This window comes from Acomys russatus, chromosome 10, assembly GCF_903995435.1.
Source record: "Acomys russatus chromosome 10, mAcoRus1.1, whole genome shotgun sequence".
NCBI classification, from domain to species: domain Eukaryota; kingdom Metazoa; phylum Chordata; class Mammalia; order Rodentia; family Muridae; genus Acomys; species Acomys russatus.
In genome coordinates this window covers 72123770-72142325 of record NC_067146.1, presented here as the reverse complement: position 1 = coordinate 72142325, position 18556 = coordinate 72123770, and the positions used below count along the sequence as shown (strand labels likewise).

The window sequence follows — 18556 nt, the reverse complement described above, 5'->3', positions numbered from 1 at the left end:
GGAGGGTTTATGGAATTCTCTGGTCTACTCTTGCAGCTTTCCTGTAAGGTCGAAATGATCTCAAAATAAGGTGTCACCCCATTTTTTTTAGGTTTCTCTGACTAGCATCTCCACCCTCGATTTTAGCATTCAGCCACTTGGCTCACTCTGGGAGCTTTTGGGTCCAGTGAGAACTCAGAAGCAGAATCAGTTAAGAGTTTTCAAGACATGAGCCAAGGGCTGGGGTGATGGCCGTGGGTAAAGCTGAGCAAGCATGAGGACCTGCGTTAAGAGTGCCCAGGCCTGGTGAAAAGCTGGCGCAGCACTGAACTCTGCAATCCCAGTACCCACAGTGGGGATGGAACTCCCAGAAGCTCACAGGCCAGAAAAATTGGCATACACAGAAGGAACAAAGAAACCCTGTCTCGAACATAGTAGAAGCGAGGACACACACACAAACACATGAGCTGTGGCATGCACAGGCACACACACACACACGCACACATGCACACCTACACAGACATGCACAGAGAGAAAGAGAGGGGGAGGGAGGGGGAAAAGGAGAGAGGGAGGCAGAGAGAGAGAGAGAGAGAGAGAGAGAGAGAGAGAGAGAGAGAGAGAGAGAGAGAGATCACATAGGGTACAAGTTATTTCCAGGGATGAGGGAATGGCTCCCTAAAGTGCGATCATAGACACCACACCACACTAGATAACGCTCTCCCATTCTCTTCCATCGCAGCTTGTTACAGAAGGGCAGGAGGAGGAAGGGACCCAGACAGGCTTCTCCAGTGACCCAGGATTTTATTAAATTTCACAGGCTTGCATTTCCACAGGCACTGTTATCCAAGAACGGCCTATTCAATAACAGAAACTAAATACTCACTGCTAACTTCTCTCCCCTCCATTTAGCGGCAAGAAGGAAGACTGTCCACTGTCACTACATGCTGTTGCTGACTGTCTGAGGGGCCTGGGTGCTTAGTGAATGACCCAGAGAGTCTTCATAATATCCTAATACAAACAAGCAATTTACACACGCGCGCGCGCGCGCGCGCGTGCATGTGAACCTATATGCTATGATGCTGCTTCTATGACCACAAGGGAGGGGTCCATCACCTTTCATTCTATGACCTTTGGAAAGTACCTGATGTGCCTGAACCCTAAACAGAGATACTGCTAGCATTTACTTTACAGCCTATAATAAAAGTTAGATGAGACAATGCAAGCCAAGTCCTTTAACCCAAGGATAACAGTTACGATGTTGACAATGAAAGAGATGCATGAGAGGCTATGCTTGTCTTGAAGCCCGGGCATACCATAAACAAATGGATAATGGCAAAGTTGGAAAGAGAAAAGCAGGAGTTGTATGGGCCCCATGGAGAAAGGCAGAACTGGAGACAGGATGGTGTGACAGGTGAGAGAGGGGGCAGGTAGACATGCTCCTATTGCCTGAAAGAGATGACGGATGGCATAAACCAGCCTAAAACTTATACAGATGCTGACTTAGACCTTGAGCCTACTGCCTGGCCACAGGATCCCCTGGGTGTGGGTAACAATAGTGGAAGCCCAAGATGCAGAAAGGACCACTCTTTGGATTGACCCTCCTTGAGGGACCACCATGGTCCGCAAAACCACTGGAGGCCATGTTGGTATCTTCGGGCTAAGCTGCAGGTCTACGGTGCAATGAGGGCTGCGATCCATGTGGACATACACAGTCTGTGCTGCTGACTTGGTGATGTCCCTGGGCTTTGCTGCCTTGGGAGCCATCTTGGCCTGAGGCTATGTTGAAGCCTGTGGTCCATGCAGCTTCTCAGGGCCATGAGTGGGTTGGTGGCCCTCATACAGCCAGGGGCCATGTTGATGTCTGTGGCCATGTTACCACTGAAGCCCATGTGGATGTCCCTGGTCTGGCCTGCTGCCTGAAGCCATGTTAACGTCCATAGACATAGGAGAGCTGGCCCTGCCCCTCACTAGCCTATGCACTGCTCTCCTCAGTTGATGGCTTCTGGCATGGATGCTGGCAAAGAAAGGCTCACCACCCTTGCCGGAGCTGACCACTGGGAATTTGACTATGCTCCAGTGAGTACATGAACAACACAAAATGGGCTTGCTTTTATCCGGTTTTCTTTTGAGGGGGTAGCTAGAGGTGAGGGGTGGACATGGGAAGACTGGGAGGTGAGTGTAACCAGGGTACATGATGTGAGATTCCCAAATAACCAATTTTTAAAAAGAAAAGGAAACGAGATGAACGAGAGTGAAACCGGGGCAATAGGAGTAGTGTGAGATTAAGCTCTCACCAGGATGGTGATTATAAAGAAATGCACTTAGGGCAGACACCATAGGAATGAGGACGGGCCAGCGCTTGTGGACGACAGCGGGCTACACAGGGACCTCACTGCGTTTGATCCCTGGTTAGGCATCTCCCCTCAGTGCCGCCCCAGGATGCTCACAGCTGTCCAAGTGGATCCCTGGGGGATTCTTCCTTCCCATGGGCACATTCCTTTTTCCAGACTCCATGAGCATTGCCCCTGGCTGGCTCTGCTTTCCTAGCACAACTGTTCTGCCTTTCAGATGCCGGGTGAGGCTTACTTTCTACCTGACTAGACCATTCCTTTTTATGCTTTTTAAAGGGACAGGGTGGGCGTGGTTCAGAGTATACAACTAGGAGAGCTAGCAAGAGAGCTTAGCAGCAGAGTGCTTTCCCAGAAAGAGCGAAGCTCTTCGGTCACCGGTTCCCTCATCTTCAGGAGAAGAGATGGGTATGTAAGACAACACGGACACAAACTAACAACAAGAAACCCATATGCAGTCATATTTCATTGTCAGATATAAAACCTTCTTCCTAGAGGATTAGAAAACCAGGTCCTGTGTGTGTGTGTGTGTGTTTGTTTTGAAACAGGGTCTCACTACATAACCCAAGTTGACCTCAAATGTGTGTTCCTCTTGCCTCCAGCTTCCAGATATTGAGACCACCAGTGTGCTCTACCACACTTGGTTAAATTCCTTAAATAGCCTTAGACTCAGCCAGAGGATACTAAAGTGGTCACTCATGATCCATCAGTCCCAGAGCAATAGCTAGAGGCTGATCCTGGGAGACCATAGTTACATTGCTGGACACTGTGCTGGCTGGCTAGACTTATATCAACTTGACACAAGCTAGAGTTCTCTGAAAGGAGGGAACCACAATTGAGAAAGATGCCTTCCCAAGACCCAGCGGCAAGCCGTTTTCTTATTTAGTGATTGCTGAGGAATGGTCCAGCCCACTGTGGGTGGTGCCACCACTGGGCTGGTGGTCCAGGGTTCTATAAGAAAGCAGGGTGAGCGAGCCATGTGAACCAAGCCAGTAAGCAGGACCCCTGCATGGCTTCTACATCAGTTCCTGCCTCCAGGATCCTGTCTTGTTTCAGTTCCTGTCCTGTCTTCCTTCAATAATGAACAGTGCTGTGGAAGTGTAAGCTGAATAAACTCTTTTCCTCCCAACTTCCTTTTTGGTTGTGGTGTTCATCGTAGCAATAGAAGTCCTAACTAAGACACTAGATCACAAAGCTTAGAGGTATTTCCTGTGTCAGGAGTATCTTATTTATTTCTAGGGTCAACTTCAATTCATTAGAGATAAAGCTTATAAAATATATCTAAATGAGTGTACAGCATCTATGGGTATGTTTACATAAGCAAAGACACACAGGAAGTCCAAGATGCACAGAGCTACAGAGAGAACCTCTAAGGTAGCTGAAGTCACCCACCCAGAGCATGGCCCACCCTCCAGCCCCCATACCCTTGCCAAATGGTGATTAGCCCATGCTAGTCAGGCCCCACCTGGCAGCCGAGGCAGTGAGCTGTGCTCTGAGAGCTGCTGCGGCTGTGCAAGGCTTGCCTCTGTCCCTCTCCATCATCTCCCATGTCTGCTTGTCTTCATGGGGAGGGCAAATATCAGAAGGCAGCTACAGAAATTGCCTTTAAATCTCATCACTGGCCTGTCCTCACCCTTGCTGGTCTAGGGCAGAGCTTGGGCTCTTTTTGGAAGAGGGATGGATACGGACTCTTGCCAGGTTGGCCTGGCCTCAAGCCCTCCCAAGCGCTGGAATTACAGGAATGCCCTGCCATCCACATCTAGCCTAGGAGCAGCTCCAGCCACAGAATAGACACCACAGGCACTGCTCAGTGGGCTCGTGGCCCCTCCCTTTGCCCTTGCTACAGGCTCCAACCACCTCGGTTGGAGAGGCTCTGAGGGCGTTGGGCTGGGAAGCCATCTGTGGCAATCAGAGGAGCGGGACATCTCCTTCTGCCTGCGCTCCCTCCTTCACAGTGTCTTAACTTCAGGAAAGAATGTGTTCAGCACAGGGGGAAGATATCTGTAGTAAGGCAGATGTGATTTCAACTCAGTCCCTGCTGCTTAGCTATGGCTCAAACTTTATGAGCCCAAACCTAAATGGGCTCAACTTATGGGAAATGCCAGCATCTCCAGTACTTTAAGGAAACAGTGAGAAAGCATATGAGAATGCATGACCCAACACAGCAGGGTTCTGTGAGAGTGTGTGTGTCTATGTATGTGTGTGCGCATGCACACACGCGTGCTCATGTGTATGCATGCTAAAGGAAGCATCCTTTTCTATCTACCTCGTTGTCTTGGCAGGGGTGGGGGCTGGGGGGATCACTCATTGGACCTGGAGCTTGAGGTTTTGTTTTGTCTATTTGGGACTTTTCCACTAGTTCAGAAACCATAAGCTCAGGCAGCCTTCAGTCTCTATGCTAGGAGTTGGGGGTCACCTGAGATCACGCCCAGCATCTCTGTGGCACTGGAGTCTGAACTTGGTCTTTATATCTGTGCAGTGGAGCCATCTCTCCATCCCTTCTTTCTCTTTAATGGGAACCATGTGAATTATCTTCAAAAGAGTAACATTCCTAAACTATCTGGGATGAGCTGATAGTCTGTGATCTGCCTAAGCTTCAGCCTTCCATGGTGCCTGTCGCTGTACAACATTTCCTAACCAAGTGTTCCATCTGAACCAATTCAGATGCATTAGTGAATTTTGCTAAATAACTCCACTTCTTACTGAGCATGTGCGTGAGTCCAATTGCTCAGGAAACTTACAGTGAATTCTAATTGCAAGCAACACACGAGCTGCCCTTTCCTCAGGTCGTGCAGATTTGTGGCACCACCTGTGGCAAATTCAGCTTTTCCTTCAGGTCTTCCATAGCTCAAAACAGTTCATAAAGCCACCATTCAATTTATCTTTAACAGTCGGGGCATAAAGGAAGACAGAGTTTGCTTTTGTTCTCATTTTGGTTTCCATATCTGTAAACAAGAGTTTCACTCATCAGCAGGATTCCTGGACGTCTGTTTCTCGTCCTGTGCCAGAACTTAGTCTCTTCTGTAGTGGTTTGAATGAGACGAGCTCATATATTTGAAACATTGGTTCCCAGCTGGTGGACTGTTAGGAAGAAGTCTAGGGTGTGACCTTCTTGGAGGGGTGTGGCCTCATTGGAGGGAGTGTGGCCTCGTTGCAGGAGGTAGGGGGGGCCTGAGGGGGGTCACTGAGGGTGGCCAAGTATTGTTCTCTGCTGGGTGACTGTGGGTAAGGTGTAAGCTTTCAGCTACTGCTCCAGCACCATGCCTGCCTGTCTGCTACCAGACATGATGGTCATGGGTTGGTAGCAAGTTTCCCACATAACAGTGAAAAATCAAAGTTTAACAAAACCTATATGTTTCCTTACTGCAGGACGTCTGGGAAATCTTCCTACCTATAGTTCCATGTGCAAAACAGAAGAAGCCATAGTCAGCACCACTTGCCAGGTGTTTTTAAGGCACAAAATTTGCTTTGACTTTTACCCATCCAATGAATTAAGTATCTGATTAAATACATTCTGGGAAATGTACAAGCTAATGGATGCAGCAAAAAAAAAAAACAACTGTGACTTTAAGGGTCAGCATATTGTATTCCACTTGCTTATGTGGAAGGGTGTTGGCACACACAAGGCCAGAAATACAGAACCTCGAGGAACAGTTCTATGTCTGACTAAAAATGACAGAACCGTGAGGAACAGTTCTATGTCTGCCTAAAAATGAATGGACAGAAGAATCTTCATAACCCGGTTGGGTCTCTCTGCTGGCTGCCTATCACGCGATCGACAAAAGACGTAACACAGATGTCTGGTGCCACGTTAATGGCACACAGGTTATGGCACATCAATGGCATGCCAACTTTAGTTCATCAGCTTCAAAATAACAGTCAAGAGAGCCGTGATGCAGTCACAAGACAGCAGGCAGCATCTGTAACAAAACAAGACTCACACAGGAAGAAAGACCACCATGGCTGAGCCCAGAGGTACAGATATATGGAAGGACACATGGCTCCGGGACTCAGGGTAGACCTGTGCACAGTCCTTGTTCCATGGAGCCCCTTTGGAGGTGTAGAAAGGGAGAGGGGAGACTGAGCTTATGCAAGTACAACTGAGGGCCATGGGACGGAGGACAGCTGGCTAGGCTCCCTGTGAACGTCACTGTCCGTAAGCCCACAGAATCCTGGCTAAACAGTGTTCCTGCTCCTGCCCCCTGACCTCCGTGCTAACTGTGGCAACTCTGCAGCCTGCTGGTTTCACAAAGACCCAACAGCACAGCTGGTGGGGGGGGGGGGCCATTACAGGCCTGCAAGGAGGAGGAGACCACTGCAGGGAGACAGGATCAATGGACACACTCAGGATGGATGGCGACCTCTACCCTGCTGACAAGCAGCTTCCACAGTGTAGGTAAAACCCTGCTGTCTCCCCGTGGGAGAAAGGCACTGTGTCTCCTCAGCTTTAAATAGGTAGTTCTCATTGTTAAAGAGTAATGGTGTTTTAAAGAAGCCTACTCCCACAAACCCTAAAATGTCCTCTGAAGAGCTTTGAAGGAATGGCCAGGTAACGCTTCAGCTCTCATAGGGATGGTACATTAGTTTTGCTGAACACCAAGATGCTCACGGTGGCCGGCAACAGAGTCTCAGGGGGGCAACCTGTCACAAGCGTGATATGGCTGCCTTATAACCAATCAATCGCATAACCAAATGGAGTTTAGATTTGTCAGGCCAAGATTATACATATATGAAGCATGGGAGTACTCTCTGCAGGAAGCAACAATATGAAGCAGAAAAGAAATCGGGGGCTAGGAGAGGAAGACACTAGTGGGAATGCCACGGAATACTTTTTAATCCATCTTCACTTTAACAACAATAGTCAGGATACGAAAGCTGAAAAGAAAGATCAACAGGGGGCAGCTCACTTGGAACTTCAGGCTCTGCCACTAAAATAATGCTGCACCATGCTAGACATTTTAGTATACTTACACACGCCAGCAATATGTTTATTATTTTTTAAAATGACGTCATACCTTATATAGTTTTGTAACTTATTAACTTCGTAACTAGATAGTGGAGTTTGTTCATTCTTGGCTTGTTGTCACATGAGGCTTGCTAGCCTCAGGTGTCCATGCAGGCAGCGAAGATTTCATTAGCCACTCAAGTTTCTAATGAAATGGTGCTTCCAAAGTACCTGGCAAACACCTCACATGACAGTAGCACTTATTAATGTAAGATGCTAAATAACCCACTACATGATTATGCTATATTAAAAGTCCAATCCCCGCCCCCCCTTCATGTTGGACATTTAGGTTGTTTCTAGCCACCCTACCCACTGAGTCATCGTGCACAAGCCTAGTCATGGTTGTTTGTCATTTTTTACTTTGAAATTGCTATGGACTTGCAGGAATTTGCAATCAGCACAGAAGAAGTTACGTGTGCCCTGTGCCCAATTTCTCCAAATGGTAGCACTTTACCAACCACAGTACACTACAAACCCAGGACGGAGATGTGACCATAACAGAGTGTGCCCAGATGTCTTCAGACCTGCATGCACTCACTTGTACATGTGCAACATGACCTCATCACATTGGAAAACTCTTAGAACCAGTGCCTCGATCCGAATACAGAGCTTCCTATTACCACAAAGGTCCCTTTATATTTTTCATCCATACTCCTCATCCCCACCCCCACCCTGCTGTTCCTAAACTCTGGCACTTACTAATTTCTTCTTTCATCTTTTATCATTTCCAAAGTGAACCCGTAGCACTCGGCTATTTTCATTCCACTAATGTCTTTGAGCTCTATCTAGGTTGCTATGTATATCAGTGGTTTTGTTCCTTTTTTATAGCTGAGTAGTATTCCGTTGCATGGATATACCGTAGTTTCTGGATATACCGTAGTTTCTTTAGCTATTCATCTGTTGAAGGACATTGAATTGCTTCTAGTATTTGGCCAATACCAATAAATTTACTAGCAATATTTTGGTTTTGTGGTGCTAACAATACAGGCTCTACCACTGAGCCACAACCCCAGCCTGCCGTAAACACCTGGTGCACAGTTGCCCCCACCACCCTCATATTCACTTCTCTGGGTTACATGCTCAGGAGTACTGTGGTGGGATTGTAGTAGGTACATGTTTAGTTTTATGCAACACTGTGAGGCCACGTTCCAGAATACAGCACCATCTTCCATGGCCCCCAGTCATGGATGAGAGATCTAGCTCCTGAGAGTCGGGAGGCCATTAAGAGAGTGTCCTTCTAACAGCGAGCAACAAGGCCTCGGCACAACACCATTTGTATTTCTGGGAACGGTTAACGATGCCAAAACCGTATTTCTATGTTTTGATATGAAGAATAATGATAAAGTAGGTGCTTTTACATTTTATGTTCATTCCTACAGATGGATTCTTCAGAGAAATTGCCCAGTAGGGGTTGGAAATAGGAGAAATAATGTCATGTTAATCTCCAAAGTACCAATTTATATTCCACCAGCAGCAAATGAATGCTCCGGTTGTAAAGCATGGCCTACTCTAATATGGCATGCTCCGTGTCATCACTCTAATACATGCTAAGCCATCTTTAGATGCTTAACTGCCTACACATGTAAGACCCAGCGCGCACTGGCTGCCCTGTTTTGCTTAGAGGGTGAAGATAATGGACAAAGTCTGTGCTCAAAACAGTTGGCTGAACTCTTGAGTTCTGCCAGCTAGACCCCGAACTCCCACTGCCTCCGCCAAGAGGTCAGAAAGAAAATCTCTGCAGTAACATCTCTACTGACAAAGGCTATAATGAGAATGAAGCTCCCGAAAGCCTTATGAGAGCAGACAAAAAGTCTACGGAGACGGATTCCTCAAGGAAGCCCCAGACTCAGGCGTGCACAGGACACATGAGTGAGCACTCCTGACTCATTGACTGGTTAGAGCTGCGGCATTGCAGAGACTGGATTGTTGCAGATCCAGAGACTAATTATTCCTATATGTAGAGCTAACCTAGCCCTCTCGAAACATCCCTTGCCCATCTCTGTGTTGGAACTAACATCTGGTGACTAATAGACTGAAAAAAAACAAAACAAAACAAAACAACACCAAACTAACAAAAAACACTTTTTGGAATTAACTAAAAGACCACGTATCTGCACCAACCCAAAAGCTTTGCAAGTCATCACATAGCATCTTGGGCCTCTGGAAAAGCTCCCCGCCACCTCTCTGTAATCACCTCTCTGGTGTATCCTCTGATGTCTTTTAAACCTGCCTTGACCTATGACTTTCCTGTTTGGTAAAACTGTAAAACTTCATTAAACCATTTGCACTTAGGAACACGGGAGTTTGGGGCAGCCTAGATCTATGTCCTTGGGCCACGGCCTCTCAAAACTGCCTCCAGAACAGGCTATTATGCCCTGAAAGATGACGGCTATAGTTCTGTGTTGTCAGGCATTTCCATCAAACTGTGTTAGGAAGAAGGGAAACTTGGCTACCTTTGTGGGCGACGTGGCACAGGTCCTCCTGCATCTTGGAGAATTCTGACGAGGCTTCAGAACCATCTGAGTAACTCTTCTCTTCTCCAAAGTCCAATGTTGACAAGTTAGGATTGGAGGAGTGCAGTCTCACAGGGCCAGAAAATGGTTTAGGGACCTAAAGTTAAAGCAAAGGGGGAGAGAGTTCTTCTCAGACTACAGGCTCTGTGATTGGAACAGACTCTCTTAAGGGGTCATCTTAGAAATGCATCTTCCCGACGAGGGATAACTTCAAAGAAAAGGGAATGAAACCTGTGGAAGGTGCTCTCCACGGCCACTTGCATCCTATAAAATGACAAATGGGCAGGAAGTCACATGCTGCCTCAGAAACAGTGGACACACTTTACGATCAGAGGCTGAAAATGGCAAATGAATGCCACCACGAAACTGGGCTGTCAGAGCAAATCTGTTGCCAGATGACTTCTTTACTTGCACCTGGAGCCTCTGGAAAACAAACCCTCTGCTCACATTTGCACACGCAATGCTCTTTAGTCTGAGCGTGTCTGTGTTTCACTCCCAGGGATGACAAGAGTCTCTCCAAAAGCTCAAGATTCGGGCTGGTTCTAATTGTGTTTCCTCTGGTATGTGATCTTGCCCATGGCTTAGCTGTTCCTGAGAAAGACAGCTCCTGCTATCCCGCGTGCGGGCTCTGGTGGGATAGGGTCGGGTGGGGTGGGGTAGGGGGCTAGAAATTTGAAGAAAAAACTGGCAAAAGGGCCCGCAGGGTAGAGGCTCAGGACTGTGGGCTCTAAGAGAAGACAGGCCCACTTGGAAACATGATAGAAACAGAGGTAGGTCAGAGTATTGGGCCAGAGCAGCCACCAGGCAAGGCACACACCAGAGCAGGGAGCACCCTAGAAAAGCTAGACGTTAGAGAAGGAAAGACACCCCCCTGCTCCCCCCCAAGTCCTCACAAGAGTGGCAGTCCCTCTAACACCAAACCATCTTCCCTTCAGAAATTCTCCCCTGACTAAGGATCCTCCCAGCCTTACCCCTGTAACCAGAGGTTACTGGAGGCATCTCTCCACACAAGGTACAGAGACAAACTCCAAAGCCGTCACTCTTCTGTTCTGCTTGAGTCAGCGGCCCCTGATCATGGTGCGCAGAGAAACCCCATGAGGAGAGCAAGCCTAGGGGTGAAGCGAGGGTTACCTGCAGCATTCCTTTAGCGTCTTTGCCAATAGCTCTGGACCTCCACCTCCTGTGTGATCGCTTTTCCTTTTTGGGACTTTCAAAGGGTCCACCCTTGGTTTCAAGACAGGAAAGAGAACACAGAGAGTAAGGACCGCTGAAACTAGAGGAACAAACGCACAGAGAAGTAGCCACAGCCATCCCCTTGAGTTTGGCTACAGCAACTGGACAGACACCATCCCACTGTTAGTCGAATGTGGCGAAAACAAGCAAGGATGCGGAAGGTGACCAGGAGAGCGAGCGGGCGGGCAGGCAAACCTGGATGGCGTTGATGGCTGGCGCGGAGTATGTCCGATGCAGGACGTCCATGCTTTCTAAGAGCTGGCTCATTTCCAGCAGATAGGCATGGCAGTGTGCCAGGTCTGTGGGAGGAAGGGCAGATGCTCACAACTGTCCACTAGCACCAGGCTCTGTTTTTCCATATTTTGACTCCTCCCCTTCATACTCCCCCTAACACACAGAAGATGCCATAGATTATAGTGGTTTATGATATGGATGAGGCTGCCTTGATTTAAATCCACTTGTGAACAGTGTTCTCTGTGCCTCAGTTTTCTCACAGGGGAAATGGGAATAATTACAAATACAGTTACAGCACCGAGAGCTTAGTGACTTGACACTGACGTGTGCAGAGTGTTCATGGGAACTTATAACAACCCAGTAGCATCCCTAACCAGCAGCTGTACAGGTGCTCTAAGCTGTACAGGTGTCCTGCCACAGGGACAATGGTGAGCCCCTGCAGATGGTGACAGCAGAGTAGTGAGACTAGACCCTAGTCACTAACTCAGGAGAAGAGTCCACTCCACAGCTAGGTGCACACGAGCTGCAGATGGGGACCCTGCGGAGCATTGGAGACCCACATGACTCAGCATAGCTGTCCTCAGCCTTGGGAGAGCTTAGGTTCTATCCCCAGTTTCTGATTCCTGCATCTGGGTTGGGCCTGGGCATTTGCATTTTCAATAGACCCGGGCCAGCCTGCTGGTGCTGGTCCAGGTGCCATGCTCTGGACATCATCTTGGCAGACCCAGTCAGTGGAGCTAGTAAGTGACAGTTACGGGAGAGGAAGAGGCTGCGTGCCCAGGGGAAACCACGTCTCATGCCACACAGGGGAAGCTCCCACATGACAAGTTTTTCCAGTAGTACCCCTAGTCCAAGGACATACTCTAAAAACAACTGTGTATTTGTGTCTCTGTGTGTGTGTGTATCCCTCTGTGTGTGTGTGTGGTGTATGTCTGTGTATATTTGTGTCTGCGTCTGTGTATGTATATGTCTGTGTATTCCGCCCCCCCTCTGTGTGTGTGTGTGTGTGTGTGTGTGTGTGTGTGTGTGTGTGTGTGTGTGTGTGTCCCCATCCCAAAAGGCACCACCCTCTGGTCTTCACCAGGAGCTATATCCACTTTGTTTTTCAAGAAAAGGTCTCTCACTGGCCAGAGGCTTGCAGGTAGTCTAAGCTTGCCTAGCCCCAGAGATGTACTTATCTCCTCTCCCCCAGGGCTGGGATTCCAAGTGCACACTACCTCATGTGACCCTGCTTGTGGGTTCTGAGCATAAAACCCAGACCCCTATGCTTGCACGGCAAGTACTTTATAAACCGAGATATCCTGTTCTCAACTTCCTTTTACTCAGACTTTTAATCCAAACATTTTAAACCCCATAAACTCCAGGCCTCACTTTAGACAATTAAACATGAACTCCCTACCCCACTGGAGATATGTCTGACGTGAGCTAAGTAAGGTTGAGAACACCGAGTTGCCTTGGGCAGAAGCAATCAGTCCTGCCTCCTTGTCAGTCACTCAAGGAGCGTTGGGACTGTGGTGAACAGGCCACACCCCTGACTAATTTAAACAGTACATCTAGGACAGAGGAATAGGCACAGGCACTTTAAAGGCGCAGATGGTTCAGTCGTTAGGTTAGAGTATATACTGTTCGTCCAGAGAATCCAACTTCACCCACATTGAGCAGTTCCATGGGACATGATGCCCTCTGCTGGCCTCTGTGGGTACCTGCACTTACATGCACATACACCCCATGCCATCCCCACACCCCATATATACATATTGAAAAATAATATAAAATCTTGATTCCAGTGCACATCCAGGGTGGCGAATGCTTCCACTGGGGCTTTCTACCTGGCCACTTACTCCCTTTGGGAACTGATTCTTTATCTTGGGTGGGCAGCAGAGTCTTTTTTTTTTTTTTTTTTTTCATTTGAAAGATTGTGAGTGAACTAACAGTTCCCACACATGGAGACATGATTTATGGCTCCAGGAGGAATCCATGCATCCATCCCAGGACCAGACAAGGAAGTCTAGTGAACACACTGAGCTCTGTGGGGCAAGCATGTTGGCTAATAATGATGAGACCTTCATTACTAAAGTGAGAGATGGAACAGAGATGTGTGACAGCAGGGACACAAATGCACCATGAAGGTAGTACCAAGCAAGCATCACCTCAGAGCCGTAACAAAAGGAAAGAAACAGAAGAGTCAAATTGCTCTACCTTTTGAGCATTTTTCCATGTCCTCTGAAGACTGTAGCCAGAATGGAACTCGTGTGTCACTGCCACAAGAAAATGACAAACTGCTTCCAGCTGGAAATGAATTCTGCTTCGACAGACTGCTACGCTGTTCATGGATGACAAGAGCAGGTTAGAAAGTGAACCAGAGCCTGGCAAGGACAGCTCCTACGGCAAAGGATGACAGGGTGAGCTGGTCCCGAACAGGAAGCAGCTTCTAGCAAAACACCCCACAGGAAGCTCCAATACCTCTGGCTATTGCCCCCTGCTAAGCCACACCATGCTACATGCCCTTAGGTAGCAGTCCTTATAATAGGGATGCCACAGTAAAGACATGTTGGGAGAGAGTCTGCAATCCTGCGTGGCTGTACGTATGCTTAGCTGCATTCGACAGCAGGCAGGAAAACCTAAGTCAATGTGGCTGAGAGAAAGCCTAAGCCTTCAGGAATCTCAGATGGCTCCTTACGTGAGCTCCATGCTAGCTGTACCCTGGATATGACTTGACTAAGTGAATACCACCCCAACTTACCATGCTCCACGCACAAACCTTCCCTCAGCCTCACTCCCAGTATGGACCTCTCTGGTCCCCCAGACCCGTTACTGGCAACGCAATCGTTACCTTCCTGCTGGAGACAGAGTCGAACGCTCCTGGGGCAGAATCTGTGACGGAAGACCCCGGGAAGAAGTGATTGACGTCCCGGGGGAACATGGCGATCTCATTCTGTCGGTACATCCTGTGGTGACGGAGCTTGGATACCCACTCGTCAAATACTTCCTCTGACTTCACCTACAGGGGTTGATTTGAGAGATGTAAAAGAGAGTCCCTTGCTAAGAAAGGACCAAGTAGTCATCAAAACAAGGCCACCTGTGACCTGCTCTTTTTTGAGCCGGTGCATGAGAAGAAGAAGAGGAGGAGGAGGAGGAGGAGGAGGAGGAGGAGGAGGAGGAAGAGGAAGAGGAAGAGGAAGAGGAAGAAGAAGAAGAAGAAGAAGAAGAAGAAGAAGAAGAAGAAGAAGAAGAAGAAGAAGAAGAAATAATAATCTCATTACTGCCTTGGTTTCCATTTACATGGCCTTGGAGAACATTTGAGGGAGGAGGGATCGTCATAGAACATGTAGTTATGTTTCCTTTGAGGTGCTCTAGCTGTCACGTGACTTTTAAGAATGCAAGCAGGGCCGGCTTTACTAAACAGCAAATAAACTGAAACCTGTATTTGTCTCTTAAAACATCTCCAGGTTCTCTAGCCCAAGACTTGCCCACCCCCAGCTGAACGATTCAGTTCTGTTCTTCGGTTACACAGCTTGTAGTTCAGACGCTGTGAACCGGTCTGAACTGAAATGCTGGCCTGTGTCCATGCATGGCTGGAAGCAGCTGCTAACACACATGCCAGTTAACTGAAAGAACAGTTTTGCCGGCTTCAGAAAAAGAAAAAATATCTAACAAAGCATTGCAGAGTATTGTTGCTATTATTTTTTTTTTTAGATTTATTTATTAATATGTATAGAGTTCTCTACCTGCATGCCAGAAGAGGGCATCAGATCACATTATAGATGGTTGTGAGCCACCATGTGGTTGCTGGGAATTGAGCTCAGGACCTGTGGAAGAGCAGTCAGTGCTCTTAACCTCTGAGCCATCTCTCCAGCCCCTTTTATTATTATTACTATTATTCTTATTCTTATTCAGATATTTACCTATTCTCTCCATAGATGAGGAAATATAAATATCTACTTTCTAGAAAGAATATTTTTAATTGGCAATTTTTATGTATTTATTTAAGACAATATATTGCTACGTAGCCCAGACTGGCCTCAAACTTGCTATGTAACCAGGCTGGACTTGAACTTATGAAAATCCTTCTGTATTAACTACCAGAATGCTAGGATTATGGGCATAACACCATGCCTGCTATAAGTAATAATTTTCACCAAGAAACAGTCCAAATGTTCACAAAAAGTGAACATTGAGACAGAGCAATCACTTCTATACTACAGACATTTCTTAAGCCAGTATTTCTGTATATAAGAAATAGTCTTAATTTCTTTTTATTTATTTATTTATTTATTTATTTATTTATTTATTTATTTATTTATTTATACAGTGTTCTGCCTTCATGTGTACTGCATCCCAGAAGAGGGCATCAGATCTCATTGTAGATGGTTTTGAGCCACCCTGTGGTTGCTGGGAATTGAACTCAGGACCTTTGGAAGAACAGACAGTGCTCTTAACCTCTGAGCCATCTCTCCAGCCCCATGAAATAGTCTTAATTTCAAAGTGAAAAATGAGATACCTATACATTAGGATATAGCCTCATGAAGCTGTAATTTTATTTTATTTTTGTTTATTATTTTTATTTATTTATTTATTTTTTATTATTAATTTATTCTTGTTACATCTCAATGGTTATCCCATCCCTTGTGTCCTCCCATTCTTCCCTCCCTCCCCTTTCCCCCTTATTCCCCTCCCCATGACTGTTCCTGAGGGGGATTACCTCCCCCTATATATGCTCATAGGGTATCAAGTCTCTTCTCGGTAACCTGCTGTCCTTCCTCTGAGTGCCACCAGGTCTTCCCCTCCAGGGGACATGGTCAAATATGAGGCACCAGAGTACGTGAGAAAGTCATATCCCACTCTCCACTCAAGTGTGGAGACTGTTCTGACCATTGGCTAGATCTGAGTAGGGGTTTAAAGTTTACCGCCTATATTGTCCTTGGCTGGTGCCTTAGTTTGAACGGGACCCCTGGGCCCAAATCTGCCTATCATAATGTTCTACTTGTAGGTTTCTAGGACCCTCTGGATCCTTCTACTTTGCTATTCTCCCATGCTTCTCTCATCTGGCGAGGATGTGGGGGGAGAGGAACACTCCTTCATTGCTGGTGGGAATGCAAACTAATACAGCCACTTTGGAAATCTATCTGGTGCTATCTCAGAAAAATGGGAATAGGGCTTCCTCAAGACCCAGCTATTCCACTCCTTGGAATATACCCAGAAGATGCTCCAGCTTACAACAAGAAAATTTGCTCAACCATGTTCATAGCAGCCTTATTCATAATAGCCAGATCATGGAAACAGCCTAAGTGTCCCTCAGTAGAAGAATGGATAAAGAAACTGTGGTAAATATACACTATGGAATACTACTCAGCTATTAAAAACAAGGAATTCCCGAAATTTGTGGATAAATGGATTGAGCTAGAAATGATCATAATGAGTGAGTTAACCCAGAAGCAGAAAGAATCAAATGGTATATACTCACTTATATCTGCATACTAGCCCAAGGGGCATGTCCCACCAAAGCCTTCACTTACCAGGAAACTGGGACAGAGGGGAGGACATCCTATTGGGACTCTAGATGAGAGAAGCTGTAATTTTAAATTACAGAAAAATATGCCGGGTAGGTCAGTGGCCTGCCAGGCCAGTGCTGTGATGATCCTGACCAAGGCTGCAGCGGGGAAGGAGGGTGTGCAGACAGACAGACAGACAGACAGACAGTGGTAGCAGCCCTCAGAGAAATGGGGAACGTGACTTTATGTTGCTTAGAGGTACATGAAGATCAAGGCTCCTCCTTAGCACATGTCTGCAGGACAGACAGACAGACATCTATTCGTCTCCTCTGCATCGGGAGCTCCTGACTGGATTTCATTTCCCAGATGTGGTTAGATGAACTTTCTAAGAATCTTGTGTCATCCTTGCACTGATCTGCTCCCCAAAGCCCTAAAAAGCCAGCGCCCAAGTGTTCATCTCGACTCATTTTTTTTTTTTAATTGGTTAAATAAGAAGAGGAACAAAGCACTTTATTAAAAAACTAACTACAGTTCTGTCATAGGCCCTGAGGTGGCTGGGAGGTTTCTTAACTGCTCTTCTGCCCAGACTCCTCAGGCATAAATGGAAGAGAGAACCAAGCCAGGTGTGGTGGTGCATAACCACAATCTCAGCACTTCAGAGGTTTGTGAGTTCAAGGCCAGGCTGGGCTTATACAGCAAGGCCTTGTGGCTAGGGGAGGTGAGGGAAAGGAGGGGTACTAGGAGACTTCAACTAACAACAGTCGCCTACACTACAAGTCAGTTAGTGCTCAGGCATAATGAGAAACCAAGCAGGATTTACAGTGAATCGCTCTGTCTCACGGTATCAAGTCTAATATCTCTTAAGACAGTCTTAGTCTTTAATAGCAGAAACAAATTCTTCATTCTGCTAACCCGTACTGTGGATAAGCAAGGACGCAGTATCTCCTGACAGCATGAAAACACAGAACGAAGAGTCACAAGACCAACAAACAATGTCCACTCTCCTCGTCCAGTGGAGATTAAGCACTGCTGGGCTGCCGGTGAGGCAGGCTGACTAAAGGTTTTCCCTCTGTAACTGTGCCAGTTATTTCACTTGGGACTCTTCCTCCTCCAGGAAACACTTGGTAACAGTGTGGGCTGTTACCATTAGAAACACCGCTGGAGAGCAGAGGGTGGAGGCTGTTAACACCTGGGACAGTCCCCCAACATTGGCCCACAGTGTCAGAGGGACTGCTTTGCACACTGCAATCACCTGGAGTGCAGGGTCAGGTTAGGGGGACAGATAGGAGACACACACTAGGAGAGGGCAGAGGCAGGTGAGGACAGGATGACCAGGGTTTTCCCTACCCTCAGCTCCACTCCCTAAATGTCAAGCTACCGTGCCTAAGTAGTTCTCTATTTATCTCCAACCATCAGGCATTGCCTGATCATCACAAAAAGTAATTTAACTTACTAAACTCACTGACCCCCAAGGAATCACAACAAATCTTAAATACACAGCTGTGCAAAATGAGCATTGGAATCACTCTCTCCATGTGTGTGTGTGTGTGCATGTGTGTTGAAATAAAAACAAAAACAAAACAAGATTTTTTTTTTAAAGAATTAGATGACTGATCAAAGTTTAACAGCTAGTAAGTAGTCATGGAACAGCTGACACTGCCCTCACTTCGTGCTAGAAGCTTTCATGACATCACCCACCTTTAGGAGAAGGACGAAGGATGAGAAGCTTTGAGCCTTAAGATTCGCGAACGT

The 18556-nt window shown here is 47.0% G+C and overlaps 1 protein-coding gene across 1 annotated transcript in view; it reads right to left on the bottom strand.

Annotated features, from left to right (window-relative positions):
• Osbpl3 (oxysterol binding protein like 3) overlaps window positions 1-18556 on the bottom strand; it is a 72554-nt gene that overhangs the window by 44211 nt on the left and 9787 nt on the right. Inside the window, exons 5-9 of the mRNA XM_051151499.1 lie at window positions 14146-14313; window positions 13512-13635; window positions 11274-11377; window positions 10977-11069; window positions 9786-9942 (exon numbers count right to left, since the gene is read on the bottom strand). Of these exons, the coding sequence (XP_051007456.1) occupies window positions 9786-9942; window positions 10977-11069; window positions 11274-11377; window positions 13512-13635; window positions 14146-14313 (646 nt within the window). The remainder of the gene's footprint in view (window positions 1-9785; window positions 9943-10976; window positions 11070-11273; window positions 11378-13511; window positions 13636-14145; window positions 14314-18556) is intronic.